At 35.2% G+C, this 21,847-nt stretch overlaps 1 protein-coding gene across 1 annotated transcript in view; it reads right to left on the bottom strand.

Annotated features, from left to right (window-relative positions):
* Nucleotides 1–13,145: 13,145 nt before the first annotated feature.
* Nucleotides 13,146–21,847, bottom strand: part of LOC150107598 (uncharacterized) — a 419,637-nt gene continuing 410,935 nt past the window's right edge. Inside the window, exon 23 of the mRNA XM_090391960.1 lies at nt 13,146–13,496. Within this exon, the coding sequence (XP_090248086.1) occupies nt 13,381–13,496 (116 nt within the window). The 3' untranslated portion in view covers nt 13,146–13,380. The remainder of the gene's footprint in view (nt 13,497–21,847) is intronic.

The following is a 21,847-nucleotide window of genomic DNA, read 5'->3' as shown; positions in this document are numbered from 1 at the left end:
CGGCTAATTATATGCAATATTTGAAATAAAATTTAGATATTTTGAAATTGTGCTTTGCAGTTAAATAATGTTTGCAAAGATTTTGCATTGCACTTTATCGTTTACATTGCCAGCGTCATTTTCTGCGAGAAGACTGTTGAGTTTTTGAAGAGATTTGAAAGAATGTCCACTTATTTTTGAAATTTGTTATTTCGTTGCTCTTTAAACAATATTATACTTTTCGAGGTATGAAAAAAAATGACATTTTTATGGGCAGAGCTAGAACGATGTGATATAAAGAAGTTTAAGAATTAGAACTTGACATTTCTCAATCAGAAAAAATGCAGCATATTTTGCTTGAAAATGTATGTCAAAATATTACTTTTAATAAATGAAGTCAAATTATCGGGAAAATTATTTTAATTTTAATGAATTAGTATCCATTATTTATATAGTAATTATCAATAATTAATTTCATTTTTTAATAATCTCGTTTTCGTCTTCCTTTATAAATCACTAAGTGTGCCGTAAAGCAAGAACTAAATGATGTTTCCACGTAGTTAGAATCTACTGCACATTACGATCCATATCCCATTACACTGTCGGCTTGGTCGATCTCTGGTTTATCAAGGAAGGCTACAAATAAACAATTTATCTTTCTTGGTATTGATTATGTAAGTATCTTTACACTGCTTAGTTTTTGTTTCAGTTTTTTAATGCCTAAATCCCTTTAAATGGCCTTTTGATAAACTTGGTGTAACTTAAGCTACGATAAAGTACGTCTATTTGTGTCTGATAAGTAGCTTCCTGTCGTATCTCAGTGACAAATTGTACATGCTATTCTTTTACTACAAGAAAACAGATCGTAATTCCCAGTGGATAGCGCTTTTATTTCATGATGGACGGACTATTCTCTCAGTAATAATTTTTAAGAAAAAAAAGAGAACTTAGTTCTAGTGATGAAATATTTTTGTTTTCTTTCTGAGCCATATAGACAACAAAAACTAAAAATCAATCAGCGAACAAATACATGAGCGTCATCTATCGGAGTTTTCTTTAAATGGATTATCATTAATCCTTAACACAGACTAAATATCAATGCATTTTTTCCCTAATAAAAATGCATACGTTGAAGAACTATATTATATCTGCGTTTAAAAATAGAATTATACAAGATATTTCCAAAATGAGATCCAAACTCTCAAATGAATAAAATAAGAAAACATTTAAAAAGATAAAACACTGTATACTTTTCAAATAAAAACTTATCTTTGGGTTTATTTACATAAGAAAAGTTGCATTTTTGGTTATTATTATTATTATTATTATTATTATTCCTGATACCTCCAAGGAGTCCGAAGACTCATCGCGGGAGGACATCTTCAACTATCTCTACACCTTACCTCTACTACGAATCAACGCCATCTACCGCCCACCTCCAACACCACCACAACTAGTAATTTTTGTCTGTAAATTGCGTGTGTTCTGAAGGGCCGATTTGTATGTATGCGGGATGAAAAACCCGAGTTTCCGGGAGAAAAAACCCTGCTACCTCCGTATCTGATTAAGTATAATAAGTATTTTTACTTCCAAGTAGCAATTAAAAATATAGATTAAGTAATTACTATTGATTTTTAAAAATGCATTAGAATTCAATACTTCAACAGATTTTCAAATAATTAAAAATAATTATTTGGCATATTCTGTTTATAAACCCCTCGTTATATTTTTATTTTGTCCTACTTTGCCACAGTAATAGTAAATAAACAAATAAAGAAGGCAAAATAGGACAAAATAAAAATATAACGAGGGGTTTATAAACAGAATATGCCAAATAATTATTTTTAATTAGTTCATATGTTAGTGCATTTCTTAGTGATGAATTAGATTGAAATTATTAATATATATATCCTATTACCCCTTCCCTCCTCCGATACGTATAAAGAATAAAAAAAAGTAAATTAGTTTTAATGGTGTATGCTGATGCAAACGCGCCATCTATTAGCAGGTCATGAAAATAATCGAAGTAATAATTGTAGTCTAACATGACAGTAATGAGGTAACTAGAGGGGAGATAAGTAGACAAGGATAATCCGACCATCAAATATCTGTCATGATTGAGTTAATTGGCTAGTTAAATTAGCTGATCAATTAATTAATTAACTTGCCTTCGTCTCAAGATTTTTAAAATTTAGGTTATGTTTCTTATTTGATTACTGTTTTCCAAAATATCTTACATCTGTCGGCAGCAAGCGAAACTACTTCCTTTATCGAGAGATTGGCATGTTGACGCTCGCTCAACACGCTAAAAGTGTTGTTTATTTCACTCTTTTCTCCCATTCTTTTCAGTTGAAAAATAATATCGTATTATGTCTGACGTTTACACCGAAGTTTTGAAAGTGATCGCGTGCATCTTATCACTGTGCCTTGCCTATTGACGATGACACACACACACACACACACACACACACACACACACACACACACACACACACACACACACACACACACACACACAGTGTGTAGAATCTATTGTTGCCATCGAAACATACGTTTATATCAATCTCAAGATCTACTTTATTATTTTAAAATATTATACAGAGAAAGTTAAAAGAATTGTTGTGTGTTGTACATATTTTTTTGAACGTAAAATAGAATGTCCGCGAAATATTTTTTAAGACCAAAAGCTAGATTCATGTTTATTATTAAGTATGCTCTTAATAAAGTTTTTAAAGTCTTTATTAAAGCAATAATTACCATTAAAACCTAAATTCTGCTGTTATTTTTACATAGCCAAGAGGAGCGTGAGAAACATCCCCCCCCCACGCTTTCCCCCGCCAAGACTGAACACAATCTACATATTGAAAATAATTTTTATATGAGAATAGAGTCATGTGCACATTTTTTGAATAAAAAAAATCATTTTTATTATTAACAAGTTGTAAACACGACAGTTTTGCAGATATCGTTAGGAAAAGGAAATGGCATAGTTATTTTTCTAAGAATAAACTTTTATATTTGACTGAAGAAGTATTAAAATAAGTTAGTATCATCTTTTCCCAAATTACAAACCGTCAAATGATATGAAAAATGGCTACTTTCACCAATATCTGCCACTTATTTCTAAGGAGCGATTTCAATTGAGGAACCGGAAGAAATATGACATGACTAATGTGTTCCAGAGCAGATCAAAAATCCTAGAATTTTGAGCAGAAGCCAAAAGGTAATTAGATGGTTCTTTCTTACCTGGATACTTCTCCACATCTTCAACCTCCCTCCCCTCAAGCAGAAATATCAAGGAAGTATGCAGTTGCCGAAAATTTCATTACCATAGCAACTTCTTTACATTTCTCTCCCAAAAGACGCAGGGTTACAGCTGGGGAAATAAGTAATGGAATATTTTGATGAGCTATCATTTTTTCTTATCGCTTTCCTCTTGAAACTTTAATTCTTAAATTTCAAAGTCGAAATGGAAGTTTCCACTCTTTCTTGATCTCTACATTACGAAAGTTTTTATTTTTCATCAACAAATAAAAGAAAAGCGGAGAAAACTATATATCTTTGTATAAAATAGTGCATAATTTGTATATGCATACAGTTATATTTATAAATTATCATAAACATATGCTAAAATATAAATAATAACAATAATCCGTAATAATATTTTCCTGTCACAAGGCAAATATGTAAATAAAAAGATCCGGCAGACGTCTTTCTAATAGAAACAGCGCCATCTAGAGTACTGTTATTTTCAATTCTGTTTATTCACCTAACAAGTTCAATGACGTGTCCAAGCCATCTATTTCTTTTTGCGTTAATCTTATCTGCAAAGCAAACAAGTCGTGACGTTTGGCGTAATTTATATTTATTATATAAATAATGCATTGGTTATTTGTTTGGTGTACCATTCTAAAAATATGGAATACAAATTGGATTAAATATGAAACAGACTCGCCAATACGACGATGATGTGTAACCTCGCAAGAAGTTATGGAATTAGAGATTCGGTATTAATTTATTTGCTCTTCAGTTGTATTAACTACATTCTTTTAGCTCAATAAAGTGACGGGGGATGCTTTATTCCATCCAGTTCCTGGTAACGAAAATATAGTTAACTTACAATTACATCATAACTGTAATTTAGTGCAAGGGAAGTTTCTCCCGGACATTACGTCGGGGGGGGGGGGGGATAATATTTTAAGAATATTATTTTCTTTCATGTGAATTCCACTTACGAAAGGCTACTTATAGTGCATTAGTATTAAGTTTCCGAGTTTTTTATCGCTACCACCTCCGTATGAGTCAGACTAACTCACCTTCAACTGAAAATCTGATAAAGGTTCTTTTCGCGTCCTAGACAGGATTTGAACACAGGTCTTTCCAACTACAGGGCACTTTAAACCTACTAAGCCACGAAGGCTCTTATTTAAAACTTACAAAAGTCAGTTTTACAGGAAATTATATTCTGATTTGAATCCTTTACCCATGTTAATAAACAGAAGTTTATGCGTGAAGTATCTTCAAGCGTGAAATTTTATTATTGAAAAAAAAAAAAATCAGCTAATGATTTTTTATTCCCGTTTAGGGAGTAGGCGAGGCTATTTAACCCTATCTAACTTTTGGAGACTGAGTGGGCAGTTCAATCTCCACTGGCAGCCAATCAGAGATATCTGGCCAAAGGCTATCAACAAAAAAGACGGCTCAACAAGTGCCGCCATCTCGTGGTCCTAACCCTAACACTCTCGTATTTAATATCTGAAATAATGTGGGTTCTACGGTCGGTTTTCTTGAGTTTACGGGAGAAAAAACCCACTTACCTGTGCCAGAGATCGACTAACTCGGGAACCGGTCGAAAAAAGACTTAGGAAAATTTCTTCGAGTCGCCGACTAGATTCGAAACTAAGAAATCTTCCTTCGTGTGGTCAAGCGCCGTGTGTGTAAACGCCACATCCACTGAGCTACACAAAATTTTATTATCATTGTTATTATTACACAACACCTCCAGGGAGTCCAAGGGCATATAATACACAAAATTTTGTGTATTATAATTTAGAATTTTGCCTATTTTGATTTATTATGTTATGCTGAGTTGTTGACAATACCAATGCGGTCAAACTGTTATCACTTAGCCTGGGTGGCCGAGTAGTTAGTGTATCCACCCTCCAGCCAAAAGGCTGTGGGTTCGAATCCCACCATGGGCATAGATGTTTGTAATGGCGTTGGTGTAGATGGGGTGGAGACGGAGAGCTGTAGAGTAGGTGCCCTCCCTCAATGAGTGTGGACTCCAAGGTGTCACGAAATAATAATAAGGCGCACGAAATTAGCCTTAAGGACTTGAGAAAAAGTTTTTTTTTTTTCCTATCCTTTAAAGAAGTAGGAATACTAACTTCAAATATGCTGGCAACTAAGTTTCTATTTCTTTACGGTAAGAATAGGTAAACTTTTTAGTAGACTCAGTTGTTCTTCCCCCCCCCCCCCCGATCTCATTCTATTTTCCGTTAATTTGTTATGCCCAATGTCTTCGTGGCTAGTAACTTCAATTTTCATTAACCTTGGGGGTATTGCAGTTCGGGCACTGCAGAACTGCAATACCCCCAATTTTTCTCAATATATAAACATATTTATTAATTTATTTATATTTAATTTTGTTTAAATTTAATTTAAATTTAATTTAATGCTTGTAATATTTAATTTTATCATCAACAATTCTATACAATTCTCTTATTTTGTATAGCACTTGGGAGAGCGAAGGACGTTAGCACTGTGTTTACCACAGTGTCATATTCCTACGCGTGCAAGCATGCACACGTCATAGTGAGATGCGAGCTATTAGCGTAATGCGGCACTGTCCGTCGCGCAGTTCCACTGTTGTTTATATGCAGTTTGCACCAGTAGTAGAGTGTTCGTAGTGCTTATCGTGTTCACTCCGTCTCTTTATTTGGGCATTACAATTAAAAGATTTAATTGTCATGTCCAAAAATTGTAAATCCATTCCTTTAATTACAATTAAAGGAATGGATTTTATTTTTAAGTAATTTCGAATTATACCAAACTGTATAATTTTATCGATAATAAACAATATTTTTTCACGTTTAATTGTTTTTTTTTTTTTTTACCATAATTTTGATATTTTATCCAAACACGTATACACTCTACTTATAGTGTGTATGTATATGTATTTCGAAAATTGCACCACCCCCACGATTTCAAGCCACGAGCCGCCACTGAATCTAATTAATGCTATAAAAAGGTGATTAATTTTATCCCACCATAATTTTCTTTGTTGCATAGGGAATCAGTATGCGTAGATATCAGTAATTCTTCAGTTTCTTCAGCAACAAGGATGAGATTCTCTGATCCTTGTTGCTGAAGAAAGGGGTAAACAACAAACAAACAAAACAGTTTCTGGAAGTTCTCCTCCCAGATGGGACTCATACTAGGTTTTTCCAACAGAAGAGCATCGTCGCAAGCGACCGCACGACAAGAATCAGTTTTTTTATATAAGCAAATCGTCTATCATTTTAATCCCTAATACATAATTGCTTTTATATATATAAAAAGACATATTATATATGTATTTATGTATATATATATATATATATATACTGTATAACGAGTCCATCTCGACTACCACCATCCTGCTTACTGGAGTCCTCAAGGTAACCTGAAAGTCATTGGTATTGTCTAGACTCTAAATAAAGTGAGGTTCCTGGATTTCTTAATCCTTAGCCAATCTATGTACAGCAGGGTCACAATTTTTTGTTGGATTGACATAAGAAGATGGCTGCTTTAAGAACCGATTGATGACCTGTTTTATGCATGGTAGCGTCGTTAGCCACTTACTGTGGTCTATGACAAGTCCAAAGAATTCAAAGACCATTTGGTGAATGCCACCCTTCTCTAGAAGTTATTACAATGACAAATTGAGAACGTCGCTTGCTGCGGATACTTACAGTCCCATCTTGAGTAATTCAACCAATCCGAATTCAATTCTCAACACTCAAGTTAATTAAAGAAAAAACTCATCGCCATTTATGTGTTATGCACATAACATCCATTGTTTTCGTATTCATATTAAATACATTCCGAATTAATTGTATTATAAATATTAACAGTTTTTGCAGGAAAAACATCCTCTCAATCTCAAAGTTGATCCTTTCTGCAGTCAGTTATAACACTGAGGGCAGACTCAGAAGAAGAGAGAGAGAGAGAGAGAGAGAGAGAATAAAAAAAAAAAAGAAGAAGTAAACACGTGGTACAACTGACATCATTCTGAAAATTTCCCATATTATATCCCTTTATTATGTGAGTACCTTATTGGTCGGGATACATAGATGGAACGTAGATAATTAATCGACGTGGAAATGTCAAACTATTTATTCGGTCTTAAGAACTTCGTTGACCCTGCTTATTATCCTTACTTAGGTCCAGAGGAGTGCATATTAAACAGAAACGGAAAGGGTTCATATAATCACAGACTCAATAAAAGAAAGAAGGGGGGGGTGTCAGTGAAAGCTTGTTGCGAGGGCCGAAGGAATCGTTCTTATCCCACTCTTAGCTTCATACATCCAGTTATCAGAGGTGTAGCTACGGGGGGGGGGGGGCACTTTGAACCTTTTTGAACTTTTGCAGTTAATTCTAAAGTACAGTCTCGAGAACTCAGTTCCAAATATTGTAATACTAGTGCGAATTTTCCTCACAATTGCTGTAAGCGTTGCTAGTTGTGAGAGGAGTTTTTCTAAATAAAATTGATTAAGAATTACCTCCATTACTATGAAATAAACTTCAATGTCATCGACGATTTTGCTAACAGAAAAGCAAGAAAAATAACATTTTAGAATGTTGAAATTAAAATTTTACTTCAAAAATAAACATGATGTTTTAATTTATTTCCCTATACGTCGTTTTGACTTTTTGTAGTATTTTTCGGTGTGTATTGAGAGGAGCGGCAAACTCACGATTCCGGGCAGCAAAAGCTCTAGCTACGCCACTGCCAGTTACGATTCATACATATGATTCATTCATTTCTTCGAGTTTGCTACATTTTACTAGTATGATAATGATTTTTTTTTTTTTTGTGTAGTGCTGCTCATTGTAGCATTTAAATGACTTATTAAAGTCCAGTCATAAAGTATAGAAAGTGATTGCGTAACGTAGGAAACGCGACTGGTAGGTTTTATATTCACATTTTAGCTTCTGCAACGGTTTTTATTTTATTTTTGTCTACGCAGATGTCACCACGAGCAGCAGTGAAAACAGAAATCCAATCGATAGTACTATAAAATTAGTTTAGTTCATTTTTTTCATTGTTAGAATTCTTTCAATCGGTTTGTTTTTGAAAAGAGGACAAGAAAATGATTTCTTAAAGAGAACTGAATAACAGTACTCGACAAATAAAAGCGTGCAAGGGGGGGGTAATGAAAGTCCAGCCCCCCCAAAAATAAATAATAATAATAAAATAAATAAATAAAAATAATAAAAATAACAGGAGAAAATTAAAGCAGTGAATTATCAGTTCTGATACAAGAAAATGAAGCAGCGAAATATAAAAAATACAAAGAAAGACCAAAATGGACTCACGAAATATGAATAATTCCAGCTCTGTTTTGTACAAAAGAACAAATGTTACATTTCAGTATCCTTTTTTTTAAAGTGAGGGTTAAGGGTCTGTATTATATGATCTACAATTTAATCTCTCGAACGAATCCCCCCCCCCCCTTTTTTTGTCTACTATTAAGGAAATGAAATCCAGATTCCAAGACAACAAGGAGATTTATGTGATCAAGAAAATGCACTAAAGGGAAGATTAAAATCCGAGATTGAAGACTATTGCCTGACAGAGAAAAATCGCGTCGGATAATCCGAGACTTGTCATTTTTTAAGGAAGCAACTGAGGCAAGAAATAAATAAATATTTGCAGACATTTATATAAATACAGTTCTGGACATGATAGAAAAATCAAATAAAGAGAAATCACTGTCTAGACAGTTATGACTTTTGAGAATAGTTTGAGATATCAGTCAGCCGATAAAAGTAAGACGTAAACGCAAAAACAGAAGGTAGAAATTTACATATCGCAGACATACCAAAACAGAAGCAATCTTTACAAAACGTTCCTGACATATTTGGATATACGATATGCAAACTTTCAACCATTGTAAGAAAGTGGATTTCTATATTTTGAAAAGTATAGAATGTGAAGTCGACGTTTATTTTAATAATTCAATATCACCAATAAATTTCTTAGATATACAAGCCATCAGACCGTTAAAACCCATTTTCTATACCTTAAATCAACATCAAATTATCTGTCAACTGCATGTGTGTTCGGAATGTGAGAAAGTTTTCTTCCATATTTTGATACAGGGAAGAAGGCAATATTTTAAAGTGCTTTTGAACAAAATTAAATAAATAAATAACGCCTTAAATTATAAAAAATACTTTCGATATTAACATGATATATTCTGTAATTCAAATATTAAAATCAACGTTTGGAGGCATCCCTACAGTTGGAAGAATGACTTAACACACTCTTTGATCGGAAAGACCTTGGTTCGATCCTCGTTTTCTCGATTGAAGGTGAGTTAGCTGGTCATATACGGAGGTAGTAGGTTTTTTTTTCTTCTTCTGGAAATTCTAGATCACTAAGCTCAACCTTTTCACTATCGTCGGCAGTCGAGTGCATTTTTGCAAGCATGTTAGTAGTAAACATGTTGCCGACATGTGCTAATTTTTTCTGAGTTCCAGGGTTAAAAGAGTCGAATTTCTTCCTGACAAGAAAACTTCCTGCATTTCAGCAAATACCAATTAACTCAAAAATCGACTGAAAAAAAAAAAAAAAAAGCTTTGGAAAAGTTTCTCTAATCAACAATGCAATCGAACTTATGTCTTTTATCCGTCGTGGAGGTTATTAGGAGTCTTTTATGAAAATGCTAGTTTTTAAAGTGGTAACTATTTTGTTATACAACAGTTGGAAGATTTACATGTAAAGCATGTGATTTCGCGTGTTGGTAACGATTTCGTACATCGCATTATTCCTTCCTTCCCTTCAACATAAATTGACTCATCTTGGCACATTACCAGTCGAGGATCACGCATCTGCGGTCGGATAGTATCAGCTAAGTGTGTGCAATATTTGCATAATGATTAAACTGATCTTTTGCTAGATCTCAATTGGCTGAGTGTAATACGAGAATGCAAATAGCATGTGGATTGAAAAGAGAGAATAAGAACAGAGTTGCACTCTGTTCTTATTCTCGTTTGAAGGAGCGATATTATTTAAATTATTTCGCTAATGATATTTATTCCTCAAAGGAAGCAGGCGAGGCCATCTCCACCCTTTGTCATCACTGACAGTTAGCAAAAGGCTATTAATGATTTTTATAGACATCTAGAGAGGAGAGGAGAGTATGGCAGCTAATTGCCAACTTGTGGTTCCTTACTCTTTATGTTATTACCTGAAATAATGTGAGTTCTGTGGTCAGTTTTCTTGACTTGTAGGGTGAAAAATCCGACTTTCCAGAAGGAAAAAAAATAAATAAATAAAATAAAATAAATAAACATTTGCGAGTGCCAAAGATCGACTTAATCCCAGAAACTGGCTATATATAAAAATTAACAATAATAAAAAAAACCTAGAAAAGATTCTTCTAGCTAGCAATCAGAATAGAACTTAGAATGGTTTCTTCTGGTGGTCTAGCACTCTCTGGAAGCAAACACCATTTCCACCAGGTTACACAAGCACTTTGAAAGCACTTGTACTATTACTTTATTAAATATTAATTCCTCGTAGGAAGAAAAGGAATGAAGAAATGCATAAAGAGGTGAGGGGGGGGTGAGCAGGAAAAGTTTCACTTTTCTATGACTGAAACCAATGTCTTTCTCTACTGATCATCACAATAGCTCTCAATCTCAAGACAGTACAGACACCCTACCCCAATTAGCAATAGTGGTTTGTTTTAATTTATCCTGTATGTTTCAAACTGAGTCTCTGTAACATACAAAGCAACTAAGGCAATTCCTACAAGTGACAAGTTTAGAGGACTGCCAAACTAGGAAAAATTGTATCTCTATCATAAAAACAAGTTTATTATTATTTTTTTTAATTTAACATCATTTCTTGTATTTAATGATGGAGAAATAGTGCTTACCTAGGGGCAGCATATAAACATCATCTAATAAAAGATTTATTCCTCCTAGTGTTTATAGAATGATTAGGAGGAATAAATCTATTTGCTGTTCGTGAAGGTTATTGGAGAGTGCCAGTATGTCATTTCATTCAACTTTGGATTTGTAGTTCTTTCCATTGCTATTCATGCTCTGTAGATTCCCTCTTTTTCCTTATTATTATATGGACAACTCCATGGAGTCCTTAGACTCATCGAGGGAAGCGAGCTATTCATCATGCCACTAGAATCAAACTCAAGTGCTTTTTTTTTAAGTGAAGAATGCAATGTACTGTCGTTCTTCCAATTCAGCTACAAAGACACCATAGCTACATCATGACGTAGCTATTTCTCCTATCAAATTATGCTGTCATTCTGTTATAAAATATGAGTAAATTACTAAGGTGGATACTGTTTACAAAGTTGCGTTGCCCACAGTTGAGTATTGCATTACTCGAATTTTACCTTTAACTAACTTTTCCAATACTTTAATCACCACTCCTGAGATATCAATTGGGTCTGTAATTTGCTTCTTCTGTCTCGGAGCCACCTTTATGTAATGGAACTGTCTTATGTGTTAAGGCTTAAATGCTGGGAGAAACTCATGTTAGAGCTTAATGGAGTGAAACAGCTCTGAGAAAGAATTAAAAATAATATTTAATTTTTCCAGTATTTCATCTCAGTCACTGAAATGAAATACTGGAATAGACATCATCAGGGAACACAAGATGAGACTTGTAATAAACACATGCAAACACAACACAAAACTAAGTGAAATGTGGGAGAAAGACTAGAGTCCTAATTAGGTGTGGCACCTTCTATGGGTGCATGTTGGAACCTAGGATCTCAAAGTATTAGTGTTTCCCATATTTTGGGAAGTTTAATGCAACCATGTTTATGCTTTCATTAAACGTTTAATTCTAATAAAATTGAATGTTTAATGTTTAACATTGAATGTTTACAAAGTCGTGTTGCCCACCATTGACTATTGTATTACTGGTTTTTTACCTTTAACCAAGTTTTCTAATACTTTAATCACCATTCCTGAGGTATCAAAATACTATATTTATGGTTGCATTAAACTTCCCAAAATATGGGAAACACTAATACTTTGAGATTCCAGTTTACATCCTAGGCCACCAACTAATGCTCACAGAGGGGTCCCACTTAGTTAGGACTCTAGTCTTTTGTCCACATGTTTTTTCACCTTAGTTTTGTGTTGCCTTTGTGTGTATGTGGCAAATCTCATGTTGTACTGAATGACTATGTCTCAGTGACTGAGATGAAATACTGGAAGAATTAAATATTATTTTTAATCCTTTCTCAGTGCTATTTCACCCCATTAAGTCTCTAACATGAACTATCTTACTCTCTTTCCACTCCCTTGAAACCTTTCCAGAGCAGAGACTTAGACATACGTGGGTCATTTCAAAAGTTTTGCACATCACATATGAATAGTTAGTGGGATGATGTAATATTTTTCACCGTTATCTTGGATTATTTGGCTTACAACCAAATTCTGAGTAAAAATTAATGTTGTGTGCTTGTTTCCTGTTTCATTCTTGTTCTGCAAAATTAATCAGACTTAGAAATTGAGGAAGAATCTGATTCAGATTGGAATATTGATTCTTTCTTCATGACAATGGCAAGGCCCTTGTTTCACATAACATATCTGATCTTATGAAAACATGGGTGGCAGGTGTTTTGTATCCCTCTTCCCTGCCATAGATCTGACAGTAAGTCATTTTTTGGACTTCTCTCTGTTCTGTAAGAAGACAGAACAGAGATAGAATACCACTCTGTGAGAAATGCTTTACTGTAGGTGATGGTGTTTCTGCTGAAGTGATGTGACAGGAATATATGACTTACTCAAAAATTGGAACAGAAATAATAAGGAAAAATGGAGATTATATTGAAGACCTGTGAATGTATTTTGTTAAATAGATAGTTGGTTAAAGACAGAAATTTAGAATGAAGAACTTTTGACATGAACCTTGTATATATGGTATGTATCAACATAATTTTTTATTTACAAATTCAATACTGAAAGGCACAATATTTGTCACTATCAATAATTATTATGGAAAACTACAGAATGTATTAATTTATATCAGTTTATTAGAAATTCCACAAATGTATACTTAGCCAGAACATATTATGGAACAAAATACAGATTTAAGCTTCGATCTTTGTCCAACTGTTTCTTATAGCTATTTGAAACAACCCTACAAGCCAATCAGAAGAGAAAGTAACGCTGGCTTAAAGGCAAGCGAACAGCAGGTGGACATGTGAGGTGTTCCCACTCCTCTTTATCTTCCTTCTTCATATAAACTCTGAATGTTTCAGAATCAACTACAAACATGAAAAAATAAAAAAAAAATTCAATTACTGCATGATTTCTAACAACAACAACAACAACAACAAAAAAAAAAAAATATATATATATATGTGTGTGTGTCCCAAAAACTTATTAGCTGTTTGAAAAAAATAATACACATAAATTGTGTTTGGTTTGGGGACTAGTGGCCTATAGTGTTTTAAGAAAATTAGCCCTTTATTAAAAAAAACCAAAAAAAAAAAAAAACCTAGCATATATTGCTGGAGATGGTGAAACAAAAGAATGTGAGGATTTAGAACTGGGAGTCTGTTATTGTTGACATATCATAGTAGAACATTGGTTCTCAACAGAATACCATTATGTCTATGCTAGGGCTCATCGAGATTTTTTCTGAATTTCAAAGCTAGATGCAATTAGATACATTGAATATAGAAAAGATGCGACTTTTCACACAATCATATGAAGCATGTGAAATCAGTTTGAAAGCAACTAGTTCATGTCTGATCATGGAAGTTAAGCAAACCTCAGCCCAGTTGAGAGGGTGACCATCTGGAAACCATGGGTGCTGCTAATGTTTTGTCCACACGTGGAACTAATATACTATATGTCTTGCAACCGTTCATGTGTGGGTCATATTTTTATTTTTTGAAATTGCGGATCTGAACACTTAAATTTAATTTTACGTACTGAAGTGAGGTTATCCTATGGAAGATTTATATTGAATTTATGAACTTTGGGAAGAAATGCTTGTGTTTCCTTAACACGTTCGCTGCCAACTACGAGTATATTCGTAGTTGGTAAACCAGCTACACAAGCCAGCTATGAGTATACTCGTATGTCGCTTACTGCCGGCAACGAGATTACTGTACTCACCTTGAAGAAGTGAAAATGCTTGGCTTGTGGAGCTAGCATCAAAACTGTGTATTCTCATAGATAGTATATGCTCTGCACAAGGCAACTATGAGTATACTCATATGATGCTTACCACCGGCAATGAGATTACTGACCTTGAAGAAGTGAAATTGCTCGGCGTACGGGAACAGACTATGCTGAAGTAGCATTGCAGCGAATGTGTTAATCATGAAGAATCTGAGTTATCGAGCTTCCTTAGCTTTAAATCTTGGATAGCCAAACTGGTACACTCTATTCGTTGGAATAACAAATAGAACACTGTTTTCCAAATTTCAATCCAAATATTTATAATTGGATTCACAACCCTTTACAGAGGTATTCAACTGTAAAGGTAATTTCAATCTGCAAGATGAAGAAGAGTTTATTGATTTAAGAAATGATCAGAGTTTACAAATAAAATACAATGACTTAATTAAACTATTTTTGAATGTGTGTTGCCAACAATTTACCAATATTGGAAAGACTGCTAAAATAATACTGCTGCAATTTCCACTACTTACCTCTGTCAGTAGGGTTATCATTGCTAACAGATATTAAAAGCAAGAAGAAGAAACCTTGCCTTGTCGCATGTCATCTCCATCCAGGAGGTTGATTACCATGAGCTTCCACCATGTATGGTTTGTGCTTCTCTTTTACATTCTTCCAGTCCTTAATATTTCCCATTCAATCTGTTCTTTGTCTTCCTCTTCTTTTTCCTTGTATCGGTCCTTCTAGAAGTGTTTTCTGTAGGAATTCATGCCTTAGTATGTGACCAAGGTAGGTGGTTTTCCTTTTCTTAATGGTTTTCAACAGAGTCCCATTTTCTCCAGTCATCTCTAATATTTCCAAATTAGTTTTTTTGGCAGTCCATGGGCCTCTAAGAATTCTTCTGAGGATCCACATCTCAAAGGCTTTTAGTTTCTTTTCTCAATATTTTGATATTGTCCAGGTTTCTGCTCCATATAGCAGTGTTGACCATACATAGCATTTGGATAGCCTAATTCTTGTTTTTGTTTGAATTTCCCTTGAGGTCAAAATGTTTTTAATGCTAATGAAGGTTGATCTAGCAATTTCTATTCTTAATGTTTCCTTATCACACTTTCCATTCTCTGTAATTAGTTGACACAGTATATATAACTCTCTAAGGTATTTCCTCTGGTCTTTAAATATTTATATCAGGTATTTTCCCTTTTTCTCTTGTTACCAGCATGGTTTTGGTTTTTTGAAGTTGAAATTAAGTCCATATTTTTCATTTAGCTTCAGCATCTCTTCTAGTAGGTTTTGAAGATCTTTTTTATTTTCAGCTAGCAGTACTGTATTGTTTGCATATCTCAAGTTGTTTATATTTCTGATATTTCCCCTGGTATCTTCAATGCAATGAGAGCCTACCCTTTTGCAAGATTTGCTAGTTAGCTCCATAACTTTTTCATGAAGTTCTCAGGTTTTGTGCTTTTTGTTCAAAAAGTTCAAAGTTAAAAAAAAAAGTTGCATTTGTTGCTGAGCCATAGTTCTTTTGGAATCGTACATTCTTTCCTGATCTCCTTATTTAAGTTCTTGTATTCAGGACAATTTTTGTCTTTATTTCTTTTCTCAGTCATGTTCAGTATCTTGACATTTATCCAGGGTTGTTATTATTATTATTATTATTATTATTATTCAGGCCTCCATGGAGTCAAAAGACTCATCATGGGAGGTCCTTTCTAAGGAACACAAGTCTATCAAGACTCTTCAAGGGAGGTCCCTCCTAGGAAACACAAAGTCTATCATACCACTCCTTAAACGCATTGACTGTTCTTGCTCTCACCACTCTATCAGGCAATGCATTCCATGGTTCAGCCACCCTCCATGCAAAGAAACCTCTCCTCATCCACTTTCTCACAGTTTCCTTTTGCAACTTCTAGGGATGGCCCCCTTGTCATGATTCCTTCCTGCTATTCAACCAACCGCAAGAACTCCCCAGTGTCAACCCTGTAACCACCTCTAAACAGTTTAAAAGTCTCCATAATATCACCTCTCCTTCTTCTATCCACCAAACTCTGCAGTCTACACTTATCTTCTAGGATTTACTTATCTTCTTCTCAAATTTGGGAATTGTTTGTTTTACTGCCTTTTTTTTTATGCCCTCTTTTAAATTTCTGTCATCTATCCTCAATTGCATCTTTAGGGTAAGGGTACTAGGTGGAATCAGGAAAGTTAACAGCAGTGGATTTTTCCAGTTCCTTTAAAAACTTATCTTGTATTTCTTGATTTTTAAGGGAGCGAGAATCATATTTTTGTATGTTTGTTTTCTTTAATTTTATTGCTGCTTTAATGACCACAGGGTTGTAGTCTGATCCAGTATCAGCCTCCCGGTATGTTTTTGCTTGCAAGATGTTATTCCAGAATCTTTTTTTTTAATCATTCTGTAGTCAATCTGGTTCCTACAGCTTCTTCGAGACTTTTCCAAGTGCAGTCTTCTAGGAAACCGGATAAATAAAGTATTTGCTATTACCAGATTGTTTTTTTCACAGAACTGTATTAATATTTCTCCTCTGGGATTACTGTGTCTCAGGCCCTTGTTTCCCATGCAGGAAGAGATCTTTTCTGAGCCTACTTTAGCATTTAGATCTCCTATAACGATAGTTACATCTGATTTAGTGTTGTTAAGTGCATTTTGAATGCCTTCATAGAATCATTCTACATCTTCTTCTGGGTAATCAGAAGAAGGTACATATATTTAGACAATAAAAATATTAAAAGGTTGAGCAGCAATTTTTAATGTAATTACTCTGCCAAAATCCAAGTAAGGATATGGCAATCTTATTTTTTAGTAGAAATCCTACTCAACATTACTATGACTGTCTCCACATGAGTATGTAATTAAATGACTCTTTCTGTTTATTTTTCCACTATTATTCCATTTGACTTCGCTGATACCAGCAATGTCTTTCATTGTTCAAGTTCTTGTATAAGGGTTATCTAACTCCCCAGCTTCATATATTTTGAAAGTTTATTTTTCACTTGGTTAGACTATAATAAATTTAGTTTAATCCTTTATCCAAGTGAGCAAACAAAGTTTGCACCTGAAAGTATCTTCAGGACTGGGGTAAGGTAGTACAACACCGGGCAACTCGTTGCAGAGGTGGACCAAGCTAACATCACTCCTATCTCAGTATCTCTCATAATGCAAAACACATCTCCTTGTGGATATGTATAATGCTATGCATTAAGAGAAGGGCCACTACCCACTACCTAGTTTCGACCTTTATTCAGGTCTCTTCAGTGGGAGCCAGGCCCAGACGTGGAGATACAGGCAGAAGCAATAGCAAGGTCATCTCTACCTGTAGGAGTTGCCAAAAGGAGTGCCACCTTTTTATTAAATTACTCTGGATTTAGAGAAAGATGTTGAAAGTTTATTTTTCACTTGGTTAGACTATAATAAATTTAGTTTAATCCTTTATCCAAGTGTGAGCAAACAAAGTTTGCACCTGAAAGTATCTTCAGGACTGGGGTAAGGTAGAACAACACCGGGCAACTCGTTGCAAAGGTGGACCAAGCTAACATCGGGAGATACTGAGATAGGAGGGTAGTGGCCCTTCCCTTAATGCATAACATTATACATATCCGCAAGGAGATGTGTTTTGCATTATGGGAGATACTGAGATAGGAGTGAAGTTAGCTTGGTCTTTCTATAAATCCAGAGTAATTTAATAAAAGGTGGCACACCTTTTGGCAACTCCTATAGGTAGAGATGACCTTGCTATTGCTTCTGCCTGGTAGCTCCACGTCTGGGCCTGGCTCCCACTGAAGAGATCTCAATAAAGGTCGAAACCATCCTGGGTAGTCGCCCTTCCCTTAATGCATAACATTATACATATCTGCAAGGAGATGTGTTTTGCATTATGGGAGATACCGATATAGGAGTGATGTTAGCTTGGTCCACCTTTGCAATGAATTACCTGATGTTGTACTACCTTACCCCAGTCCTGAAGATACTTTCAGGTGCAAACTTTGTTTGCTCACACTTGGATAAAGGATTAAACTAAATTTATTATAGTCTAACCAAGTGAAAAATAAACTTTCAACATCTTTCTCTAAATCCAGAGTAATTGAATAAAAAGGTGGCACACCTTTTGGCAACTCCTATAGATAGAGATAACCTTGCTATTGCTTCTGCCTGGTATCTCTACGTCTGGGCCTGGCTCCCACTGAAGAGACCTCAATAAAGGTCGAAACTAGTCTGGGTAGTCGCCCTTCCCTTAATGCATAACATTATACATATCTGCTAGGAGATGTGTTTTGCATTATGAGAGATACTGAGATAGGAGTGATGTTAGCTTAGTCCACCTCTGCAACGAGTTGCCCGGTGTTGTACTACCTTACCCCAGTCCTGAAGATACTTTCAGGTGCAAACTTTGTTTGCTCACTTGGATAAAGGATTAAACTAAATTTATTACAGCTTCATATGAGGTCCATATATTCCAAGATGCAAGCCTTAAGAAAATATTCTTGGTTTTCAGACTTGAAGGATCAGGAGATACCCTCTCCCCAGAGGTTTAAGGTATCATCTTCATATGCTATTTTCATAATATCTGTCTTATATTCCCAGTTTCTTTGTCTTCTTCCCTGTAATATTTCCAAGAGACAAAAGTTGCAGAGGGTCTAACCTTGTTTCTTTTGCTTAAATCTGACATGGTTCTCTGTTCATGGTTTACTATGGAAGGTTACATGGTGAACTTCCTGTCTCTTCCACAGTGACTGGCCACATCTTTGTTTTGTCTCAGAACAGTGTGCCCAGACAATGTCACATACGAGGGTGGTCTGAAAAGTTTTCGGCTGCCTAACATTGGAAAAACAAATTTCTAATTTCTAAATTATTTTTATTTTTCAATGTAATGTGCCTTAAGACTAATACATTTATTCCAGCAATGCTCTAGTACCATTATCCCATCACTGTAGTGTTTCTCAATAAGATCTGCAAAATATCCCTCTACAGCTGCAATCACTTTTTGATTTGAAGAAAAACTCTGACTAGTGAGGAAGAGTTTTAGTTTTGGAAAGAGATAGAAGTCAGAGGGAGCCAAATCTGGGGAATAGGGTGGATATTCCAACAATTCATAGTGCAGATACCTTAATTTTCCCATTGCCAAAACACCTTTGTGGGCAGGTGCATTGTCCTGATGAAAGATGACTTTTTTCTTTGGCAAATCAGGTCTTTTCTCATGAATTTTTTCGTCTAGTCTGGTTAAAAGATCGGAATAATATTCCCCGGTTATTGTTTTACCCTTTTCAAGATAATTAATAAACAAATGCCTTTAGCATCCCAAAACACCAATGTCATGACCTTTCCTGCTGATGGAACTGACTTTGTTTTCTTTGGCACTGAACAACCGGCTTCTGTCCACTGTTTTTGACTGCTGTTTGGATTCTGGTGTGTAATTGTGAATCCAAGTCTCACCCATAGTAATAAATTGATGCACAAAATCAGTTTTATTCTTGTTAAAATGTTCCAAGCACTGATCAGAGATTTTCATGTGAATGCATTTTTGATCTGCTGCGAGCAAGTGCGGCACCCATCTTGTGCAAAGCGTTTTCATTTGCAATTCTTCATGCAAAATATATCCTACACGTTCTTTTGAAATGTGTATAGTCTCAGCAATTTCATGCACTTGATCAATGATTTCTGGTGATGTTACACTTTTTTTGGACATCCTTCACGAAGATCATCTTCAAGGCTGGTACAGCCACATTTAAACTCGGCAGCCCATTTCTTAATTGTCGAAAATGAAGGAGAAGAGTGCCTATAAACTTTTATGAACTTCAAATGAATTTCTTCTGGCATTAAACTTTCTTTTACAAAGAATTTTATAACCATACGATACTCAATTTTATCCATTTCAAGGGATACAGACAACACAACACTTTTGCTTCAGACAGCTGTATAAAACAAACTACTTGGTAGAATGACTTGCAATTTCACATGGATGCTTAAGATAGATGTATAAACTTAGAAAAAAAAATCGTGCTGATTGTGTTGCCATCTATGGTCGAGGCCGAGAACTTTTCTGACCACCCTCGTAGTTTGCTGTCATGCCTTCATTATCATTGTCAAATTAAATTTTGGTCATCTGTTAACTCTGCCATTGCAGTCTTCAAGTGCAACAAGGAGGAGATACTCTTTCACTACAGCATAAAATGCTGATACTCTCACTAAGTTTTGCATGTTAGTCGAGGCATGGTTCCAGGGTGTAGCAGCTGGTACACTCTACCAGCTACTTGGAGCCATAAGTGAGAGATGAATGAGCAGCGGGGACCAATTCCATCCACCCAGTCACCAAATATTTTGATGCGACTGCTGAGCAGGCAGAAGTGCTGCCCCTACTGCCTATACCTTACATCAAGAAGAGGAAAATCAGCTGCTGTCTATTCAAGAAGAATTAAGGTATATTTATTATTATTAATATTATTTGACACCTCCAGGGAGTCCTTGACCCATCGAGGGAACCTATTGTACAATTCTCCATCTCCACCACTCAATCCACCAACTACAGCGAACCGTATCATCAGTGGCATATTTAGGTATAGGCCTGGGCCTAGAGCGGCAAATTTTGAGGGGCGGCGGAAATTTCCAGACTTTCATTTTTGTAATTATAACATGTTCCTTATATGCCGCATCTACTCACAAGTAGAGAAATATTTTTCTTTTCCTCATTGTAAGTTTAGACTGCAAGCATATTGGCATGTAATCAGATTCTGCATAACTATACAGACCGAGATGCATGCCTGGAAATCTACTGTATTGCTGTCGGCAACTTGACATAGAAGCAATGGGGATTAGTGAATTTGATCCCTTTCTTGCTTAGCACATTGCGAAAAGCAGTAAAAAAGGAAAATGTGTCATTTTCTATCTTTCCTTTGCCACGTGTGAGGAATTTATTATTAAAATAATGGGTGCAAAAGTAATCAAATTTATTGCGGAAGAACTTAAAATAGTTAGGTATTATTCCATAAGTGTTGACTCAGCACCAGACTTGTCTCATGTTGATCAGCTGCCCTTCATTGTATGATATGTAAAAGAACATGGAACTCCTGTAGAGTGTTTCGTGCATTTTATTCCTAACGTAAGTCACAAATCTGAAGAGTTACAAGAGGCAGTTTTGACAGGGCAGCCATATGATAATGCTAGTAACATGTCAGGCAAGTACATAGGATTGCAAACAAGAATTCTTGAAATAAATACATTGGCAGAATTCACACCGTGTGCTGGACATTCTCTGTCTCTAATTGGTACTTGCGCTGCCAAATCCTGTCAGTACCCTTCCACATTTTTTTATGTCCTTCAGAAACTGTAACTATTTTTCACACTTCAACACATCAGTGGAATGTTCTATGAAAGCAAATGGAAACTTCTGCAAAAGTAATCAAATGTCCTTCGCCTACTTGTTGGTCAGCTTGTGATGATGCCTGTCGGAGTCTTTGTGAGGGATAGAAGGAA

This window comes from Typopeltis vanoorti, chromosome 4 (assembly GCF_054136105.1).
Source record: "Typopeltis vanoorti isolate ZY-2024b chromosome 4, IOZ_Tvanoo_1.0, whole genome shotgun sequence".
Classification (NCBI taxonomy): domain Eukaryota; kingdom Metazoa; phylum Arthropoda; class Arachnida; order Uropygi; family Thelyphonidae; genus Typopeltis; species Typopeltis vanoorti.
Note: the sequence above shows the minus strand (reverse complement) of the source record. Positions and strands in the feature narration are given on the sequence as shown.